Raw genomic sequence first — 9,217 nt, 5'->3', positions numbered from 1 at the left:
TGTACGAAAGACAGCGCCTGTTGGACCATCAATTTCAAATTGTAAGTTTACAAATCTTTGTCTCTAGGCGAAATCTAACCCTCTAGCTCATTATCTCGCCCTCTAGCCTGCTAGCAGCATATCGGTGTGAAGCCTCTTGTTACCATGGCCACCGATTTTGATATCCTATCCCCCACTCCCCCAGTCACAAATAACAATAGTAGGAATTAACTGCTGTATACCTAAACGTTTTTATTTCAAAAATAGGCACTGATGTTACGGGCTTAAAAATCTCACTCACCGGGGGATAGGTAATTCACACGGACTGTAGGGTTATCAATTATGAATTACTCGCATGATTCGTTCCACTGATCAATTAAACTTTACAAAATTAGATTTTACAAAACTGTTCTTAATAGATCGAGCTGCGAGCTGAACTCAGACTCCCACTTGTCCTACCCACATGACTTGACGCCTTACCCAGGCGCTTACTACGCTGTCGTCAAGCCGCTGACCACATGCAGTGATGCATACTGCAGCACGAATACCACGTGTGTGGTGACGGCTAATGGCAAAGGATACGCGTGTAGTACGTGAGAAAGATAAGGTTCTTACTTAGAAGTCCTGCATGGCGTGCAACCGAATAACACATATGAGATGCTCAACGATCGACTAGTTTTCAAATTATTTTCCCGTTTTTTACAAGAGAAAGACCACCACCTAGTGCATATAGGAATATGATACCAATAAAGTATTAAAATCAGAATTACACAAATGATAAATCCTCAATATGAACACAATTTAATTTTACATTTCAGAACGCATCACTCTGATAAAACCATATTTTGCTATCTGAGCCTCGACATATTTTTTTGGTGAAATCTCAGGCTCAGCGTGCCTTTATGACACAAAAAGTGTATAGCGCATCATTACCTTACGGGTCCGCTCGTATATATAATTATTTCCCAGAATGCAGTGCAGCCCTCGGCATACAAGATCGCCGAATCACTGACTTACGTGAACGCAATGGCAAAGTCTGGAAGGCTTCACCACGTGGAAACAGTTAATGTAGACTGGGGTGCCTGGATTGCGAAATACACGAATACATCACAATGGATCAGTGTCGATTTCCAAGAGTGCATGATTGTCCGGAAGGTGGCATCTAAAGGATTGGGAAGAAAACGTTGGTTTGCCAAGAGCTACACCATCGATTACACCATGGATGAAGCAAGCTGGTCAGAGTATAGGAGCGGCGGGGTTGCAAAGGTCTGTCTACTCTGGCCGGTTGAAGAACCCTCACTTTTGGAAAATAATATGAAACAAAATATTTTAAAAACATCATCTAAAACAAAATATTTTTCACTGACTGACATGCTCGTCGAGCAAATGGATGCTAATATATAAGGGATAGCAAAAATGGGTGTAGTGAAAAGCAATTTATAGCCCTAAAAAATAACAAAAGGGTCATTGATCCCTAAGGAATGGCGCCTAAAACAAAACGAATGATCATTTTGATTGGCGTGTCTGATTACCAAATTAAGGACAATCACGAGAGACCTATCACTTGAACATCGTAAGAGGTTTGACAGAAAGTTTGATTGGCAGAAAGTTTGGTGCAATAACAGGGCTTCCAGTGCTTGGGTCGGGCTGGAAGACACCTAGTAGATATTCAAGGAGACACTAACTGTAACACTTTGATTTTACACCTTTTTGCCACACTTTTTTTTAAGTCAGGGTTATGTTATATATTCAGATTGCTATTGTCATGCGCAGTAGCCTCTCCGACTGCTCATGCGCAGTTAGGAGATGGCGAGCATGTGCTTTTGAGTTCGGCCATGTTTACGTTCCAGAGTTAAAGTTTAACAGTGTTACATACTGTCTCTTTTATTGGATTATTATCTTCAACCTGACTTCCCAATACACTACAGGTTATTCAATCGAAAATATCGCAATTGCCTGCTAAAACCAGCCGACGAGAGAGGAAGAGAAAGAGATGAGGGAGAAATTAACTAGCGTTTCTAACCCTTGAATTTTTAGGTGTTTCCGGCAAACAGCGACGATTCTTCGCTGGTCACATGCCCTGATCCCCGCTGTTCGGGCTCGCTTCCTCAAGATCAAGCCAAGAGCCTGGGTTAACCAAATCGCCATGAGACTGGAGTTTTACGGTTGTGTGTGTTAATCTATAATCGAAGACATTCTTGTACCTGTATGATAGTTTAGAGTACCCATGTTTGTGCTAATGTCATCGGAGACATCCTTGGTACCTGCATGAGTGTTTTTGTTTGACTGAATAGGGTTTCTTTTAAATGAATATCCATAACCCTAAAGCCTTAATCTTTAACCCTAAATGTACTATTTATACTAAGAATCATTTTGCACTTTGCATGCTTGAGAAGATATAAACCATATCTAGTTATTTGAGTATTTGTCTTCTAAAAACTAATTTCTTGATGGTATAGTTCTTGGTGCTGTAATCCCCTTGGAATTTAATGCAATCTTTAATGTCTTTTGTCAATCTTTAATGTACTTGTATATACATAGAAAGTCGTTAAATAGCCTTTAAATAAACGTCGCTAATCCACGTGTGATGTGAATCTCAATTTGTTGTTATATTCATTATATAAACTCCACTTTACAATATATGACAAAAGAAACGCAAACGCTGCATCAGTGGTATATCTAGCAGCAGTCCATTCTTAGGGTCGGCCATATAATGGGTGCACAACCGTATCTTAATGTTTCTGTACTGTGCCCCCCCCCCCCCCCCCCCCCCCCCCCCACACACACACACACCAATTTTTTCTGCTCCGGTCTCCACATCGCCCTGGTCCTTGAGGATGGCAGGCCCGTAGCCAGGATTTTTGAAGATTTAAGTTTAAGGGTTTGTTATCATCCATAAGCTTTACAAGTCAATTTTATATGGGGAAAGTACCAACGCACTTTGACACACTACATAATAAAGTAGAATTTCCGCGTCTTATCGAAGCTTGAGTGTGAAAGGTTTTTCTTTGATTTTGATTTTATTTCTAAATCGGCATATTTTGCGATTCTGAAAGGAAATTAGAATTGAATTTCAAATCTGGTAACGTGAACGTTATTGTAATAATAGCAACAAAGTGACGAAGCTGTCTGTAACACTATTTCTTGGCAAATACTACGATAAAATCCTTGGGTGCGTCAAGATTTTATAACAAAGTGGGTCCGCTTTTTAAATACAAAGTGCGGGCGTTACAGCGTGAGAGACTCTTCACTTCAAATCGCATGATTTATAACTCTAGAATCTGAAATGTCCCTAAGAAATTCTCGGAGAGTAGTTTACGAGAGTTATTCACAGTATTTTCTAAAACTTAAGAACACAAAGCATCTAAGATTGCGTGCATTTCAATGTAGCTTGCTTTTGTAGTTCCGAGCACAAAAAAATGTCATATACACGTGCGTGACTGGACAAAGAAGAACAATCGCTAAAGGCAGCAATGTAGACCTAGGTGGTAATGTGTTGTACATGATGACGACATCACTTCATTACTATAGCAACACACCCATTCCCAAGAGACGCAAGAGGTAAAAAGACCCCGATAACTTTCAGTCTACATCTCAGCGAGCTGTGTGTGGCGTAACCGACTAAGACAGGCCTGGGATCCTGGTTATTGCCTCCCCATTAATGCGCGGGTACCTCAGGTTCCTTTGTGTTGTACAGTTCGCTAGATAGCGGTGTTGGGGCCGAAATCTCCAGCTTAGCCGTAAAGCTTTATGCTGCCATACGGTGTTTCAGAGACTGTCTGGAAGTATGGTCTATTTTTTCTAATTTTACCTGATCTGGACGAGGTTCGATTCTTGGCCATGTTCTCCGAATTTTTTTTCATTGTTTTTTATTCAGTACTTTTAATGGCGTTCTCATTTTGTTCAGGGCGTCTTTACGCAGCATCAGTAATGATATTTTAGCGCATAGTCCGGCAATCCACCTTGGGTTTATTTCTTTTATATATTGTCAATAAATTCCGAAATAAGATTACATAAATCATGCTATAAACGCTAAAATTCGTGGTACATTCAAAACATCCCTAGTATAGCAATACAGATTTCCTAACATGACCTTAAAAAACATCCGAAATCGATGGTTAAATGACTAATATACTATAAAAACACGATCAGACAATAAGTGGTACCTGAAGGGTAAATACCCCGGCGATCGCGACGTAAATCGTCTTTTTTTTCTGAATCACTAAAAACACGTTTCTCTTCGACTCGGACTGACTTATAGAACTGGTTGACACAGTTATGGTTTAACTACTGATGCGAGTAAATATTAATAATTTACAAATCAAACAAATGTTCAAAGTGATATCAAAACGCTAACTAATATTTTAATATCTGTATATAAAAAACTGTCTCGAACACCTCTCCTTGGGCCCGCCACTGAATGATATACTGTATACTTAGGTAATTGTTTGCGAGCTTAGTATTGTCATCTTCTTGTTTCTTGTTGTATTCTTATTGTTTCTCTCGTTGATAGAAAAACTCAAATACATAATGAATTCAGAAGAAAGCTTTTTCTCCATACAACCTTCGCAAGGACCCTCCCCCCCCCCCTGCACCAACCACATGCTTCATACTTTTTTCACACCCTGCTCTTTATTGGCATATAGCAAATGAAAAGGGGCAAGAGGCTAATGAAATTGTCGCTTGCTAGACCAGACCACAACGCTATATCTTATGATATTTTTACACCTTTGTTGTCTTTTGTTTGCAATATTACTCTGAAGCCTAGTTTTGGTAATAACACATCCTCTAAAAACTAAGAAAAAAAGGTTATTAAACAGGTAGATAAAGAACAACTGTGTGGCAAAAAAGAATTTGAAAAAAGAACTACTAAAATCTGTAACATCTTGTAATTGCGTTTTTGTATTTTATCCTTCAAATTAAAGGATGTGAAGAATCGAAAAGGCACGGTAGCAACTTCAGAATACCAATCCACAGAGTTTACAATAGAGCGATTTCTCAGAACGAACAAGCAAGTGTTCTGAAGTTTAGCCAAGGCACAAAGCGCTTGTCGTGAAGTATCTTACATAGATAATTCAACTTAGCATTATGTCAGTCAGTTTTGAACCGAAAGTGTTCTCATTGTGCTCTTTCTTTTAAAGCCATTTAGTCAAGTGAGGAAATTGCTTTTTTTTATATTTACACAAGTGCTTAAGGAACAATAGTTGTCCTACTTGTGTAAACATAAAATTTCCAGATTCTCAGATAGAGGAAATACATTTTGTTCTGTGGATTTTTCTTCTGGCTCTTATAATAACAGTTTTTGTTTTGTTTACTTTACACGAGTACTCTAGGAAAGCTACTAATGATTTAACCACAGACTTAACCCAGGGGAGAGGGGCTAATCTACGTTTATGATTCGATGTTTTTTACTGATTATGAATGTTACACATAATGATTTGCAGTGAATCAAAGACTCTTCCTAAAAAAATTATCTTTGAACAGTCTTTGTGAAATAGCAAATACAAATTAGCAATACGAATCCTTAATTTAAAAAGGGAACCGCTAATTTAAAACACTTGATAAAAAGACCGCTCATTTGCCTCTGAGCTCACAATTTTGCTTTTTAAGAAATTAGCCGAGAATTATTGTTGCGTAGCCGCTAGGTTGTCAGAAGTCATTTTTTTGATAATTATTTCAAACTGGAAGGATTTTCCAAGGACGACGACGGCAAGCAAACCCCTACCCGCAGGTGCAATTCCGCTTTCAGATGTATATAAACAATGTGTTTGACATCGAAAGTTCATAATAGCACCAGTGCCCATATCAGAAAAACAGAGGTTTCCGGCACTTTGAAACATGACTGTTCTCTAGCTGAATTAACCCAGGGTTGCGAGAACGTGAATAAACACAAACGTATACTTCTACTCAAAGCATCTCCGTGCGTCTATTATCAGACTTCAAGAGTTGAGAAGAGAAACAACGAAAATAGCGTACTGTTACTGGTTGCCTCTTATACCACAAGAGGGTCGGGTAATTTGTACTTAATTTTGTAAAACAGTTTGCATTGGATATTTTTCTTATCCCTTGCCGCTTTTATTACAGCTACCAGTAGGGTTAAAACGTAATGCATCAGCGCCGGGAACGCTATGATTATATCGCCTGGAACTCTTAGGCAAGGAAGTCGCATATAACGTCGTCAGTTCTGGCATAAATATAGAACCGAAGAAGAAAACAACTTGTTCTGCTTCAATCGTTACAGATTGTTGACAAAACGGAAACAATAATTGAGAAGAATATTGGGGGAAGATTGTTTGGTCTGTGAGAAGAGACGACTGATTATTCCAGTTTTCTCGCATGGTTATCCTATCCTGTTTGAGAGAAGCACTAGAAACCACATCACAAAAAGAAGATAACCTCAACAAATATAACAGTCGCGCAAGACATTGGTATTTCAAGTAAAAGTACTTGAACGCCTCAAAGCCGATTGACGAAGGGTATAATCTACACCAGGCTTTGCGAAAGTAGAATGGCGTTCAATATTTCCAACATTACAGACGAGATAAATTCGACCGTTTTTTCTAACAATACATCTTCGCCGACCGGTGGCCCTTTGTCGAGAGAACTCATCAAGCTTATCGCCACCATATTCTTCAGCATCATTAGCGCGCTAGGAGTGACGGGAAATCTCTTAGTCGTCATCATTCTGATTGGCTGGCGGGACATGCGCACGCCTTGTAACTACCTGATCGCCAACATCAGCGCCGCTGACCTCATAGTCACTCTGATCCTGTCGCCGCTTAGAGTCGTGGAGCAGTACACTCGAGGCTGGATCTTCGGGGAGGTGCTGTGTTACGTGTTCGCGCCTCTGCAAGACGCCCTAGTCTCCGTGTCCGTGTACACTTTTGTGGTTATTGCGTTAGAGAGGTACCGCGCGATCATCAACCCGTTCAAGCCCAAGCTCAGCAAGTCCAAAGTTCTCATCATCATAGGTTTGATCTGGGTGGGTTGTTACGCCGGGACTGGTCTTCCTCTTGCCTTCTTCGTCACCTACACCCGTAGAATGAAGACCTATGTTTGCTACGCCGCCATTCCTAGAGATCACTTTTACCTTTTCGCGTTGTATCTTGTGATCATGTTCATCGCGCTGCCACTGATTCTCCAAGTCGTGTGTTACGCATGCGTCATCCACACGCTTGACAAGAAAGACTTCATCGATCGCCATGGCAACGAGGCCCTGGCTCAGCGTAGGGTGGCAAGGCAAAGACGGGACAAAAAGCGACGGTTGGTCAAGACCTTGGTCGTGCTGATGGCCGTGTTTCACGTCTGTTATGTCCCTCGTGGGGTTATCCTACTCATAACAGAATTCGCGCCATTTCTTACGAGATCTGTTGCTTTCGCCTTCGCCGACATTTCCACCATGTTACTCTATTACGTCAAACATATCATGAATCCCATAATCCTGTGCGGGATGAGCTCGGACTTCCGCGAGTGTTTTTTCGCCTTGTGCTGTTGTCGCCGTAGAAACGGAAATACGAACATTGGATCGGACTCTGGAATCAAGACTTCACGTGATAGATTTAGCTCTGACGATACTCGTTTTTAGTCAGTGCCTAGGGGAGGTGGGAGTAAAAATGTTTTCAATATAAAAAAACTCAAGTTGCCAAGCGTCTTCAGGGCAGGGATGTTCCGCTGTTCCGCGAATTTGTGAGAGAACAAATGCTGGCTCCGCTATAAGGCAGTGCCTGTTTATTTGTATTTACGGCCTCACGCTCTGTTTGTCAGAACATTGAACCAGATCGTCGCAATCGATCAAACCAGTTTTAGTCTACCACTTTAAGCTTATTCTGGGCTAGCATGTAAAGAAGGTAGCTAGGCAGCTTGCAAAGGGGTAAGAGATTTTTAATTTTTTTGTGCGTGTTGAATGGCAGCAAAAGAAGTCTTGACGCTTAGTAGCTTGATAAAAAAGGATTTGAAGGAGGCATGCTTTTCTCCTGCATGGCCGTCTACATACTCATCAAAAGATTACAAATTCCTGGACGAATAAAAATACCGAGTTTTCGATTACCCGGCATCTTCGCGGAATTTCCTCGAGTATACTTTTCCGAGAAATCTCGCGAGAAAGTGATGTCCCTGTACTTATGGACCAGCCCCCCCCCCCCCCCCCCCCATTGGCCAATCCTGGAAACGCGCCTGCGCACTCCGCTCGTTCGTGTGTATGCGCATGCTCGCCGTTGAAAAAAAAAAAAAAGATTTATTTCATTGTTGTTCGTGTCTGCCCTAAAGAAGTCTAAGTCTAAGTACAAACGTCGTATTATCCATGAGCCGCATTCAATGCAAATGCATGCAAATAAAGATAGTAGAAAAGTAGACTTGATTCAATGCATTTGCATTGAATTCAGCTCATCAGGCCCGTACCCAGGATTTTTCCTGGGGTGGGGGAAATTTGGCATCCGAAAAAGTGGACCTAATTTTCTCTGATAAAAATCTGACCACCCCCGAAAGAACAAAGAGGGATTTTTTTTACTCTGCAGTATCTCCACTGGACATTTATTGTCGGGTTTGGCTACATACCAGAGTGATCTGGCTTGTGCTTTATAGTTTTGTCTACAAATAGCACGTCTATTAAGAACCGAAAGTGGACCTTCGGCCGTTGTGTGTGTGTGTGTGCGAGTATCCTTGACTCATGGATTGTGCATGCCAAATAACTGCCCCCAAACCGAGAAGAGTTAAACCAAGAAGTCTGATTTGATTTTTTTTCAAATTATATAGTTGAGACCTCTAGTCCCTCTGGGTACGGGATTGCTCATGGATAATACGACGTTTAAACTTAGCCTTAAAGACAAAAATTTAGCAGAGTCGGGTACCAGTTTTCGTTGAACTAAAAACAATTGTCAATATTAGAGTTGTGAATTGTTTTTTGGAATGTTCGAGTGAATATCCAATCTGTTACAACAAATTCTGAAGTTCACTTAAAATCTTGCCCAACTTTGCCGTACTCGCATTGTATGTGCTCGAATGCTCATCGTTAAAGAAAAGGATTTAATTTATTTGTTCGGTTCTTTTAATTTTTGGTGAAACCTTCCCTCGCCTACACTGCTCGCAGCAGATATCTGCGGTTTTCCCTAATTACCTCCTTATATCCGGAGGAGGCAAAACTACATTTATGTCGAAATAGGGAGTAATTCGTATCCAAAAGGAAAACACTTTAATTAATTCCAAAACGCGTAACTTTCCTGAGTGGCTCACTATCTATTCT

At 40.7% G+C, this 9,217-nt stretch overlaps 2 protein-coding genes across 3 annotated transcripts; both read left to right on the top strand.

Annotated features, from left to right (window-relative positions):
• The first annotated feature begins 793 nt into the window (after positions 1 to 793).
• On the top strand, positions 794 to 2,579 carry LOC5516454 (retinoschisin). Of its 2 annotated transcripts, none has more exons than XM_001636465.3 (2): positions 794 to 1,245; positions 2,017 to 2,579. In XM_001636465.3, the coding sequence occupies exons 1-2, from the start codon at positions 1,006 to 1,008 to the stop codon at positions 2,113 to 2,115; spliced, it is 339 nt and encodes a 112-aa protein (XP_001636515.2). In that variant the 5' UTR covers positions 794 to 1,005; the 3' UTR covers positions 2,116 to 2,579. The 2 variants fall into 2 exon arrangements, 1 of the variants encoding a protein (XP_001636515.2); XR_004297158.2 differs by lacking the exon at positions 794 to 1,245 and adding an exon at positions 1,676 to 1,907.
• Positions 2,580 to 5,600: 3,021 nt separating this feature from the next.
• On the top strand, positions 5,601 to 8,022 carry LOC5516507 (substance-K receptor). Its single transcript, XM_001636466.3, has one exon. The coding sequence runs from the start codon at positions 6,488 to 6,490 to the stop codon at positions 7,562 to 7,564; it is 1,077 nt and encodes a 358-aa protein (XP_001636516.1). The 5' UTR covers positions 5,601 to 6,487; the 3' UTR covers positions 7,565 to 8,022.
• The last annotated feature ends 1,195 nt before the right edge of the window (positions 8,023 to 9,217 follow it).

The sequence above is a fragment of the Nematostella vectensis genome, chromosome 10, assembly GCF_932526225.1.
Source record: "Nematostella vectensis chromosome 10, jaNemVect1.1, whole genome shotgun sequence".
NCBI classification, from domain to species: domain Eukaryota; kingdom Metazoa; phylum Cnidaria; class Anthozoa; order Actiniaria; family Edwardsiidae; genus Nematostella; species Nematostella vectensis.
Note: the sequence above shows the minus strand (reverse complement) of the source record. Positions and strands in the feature narration are given on the sequence as shown.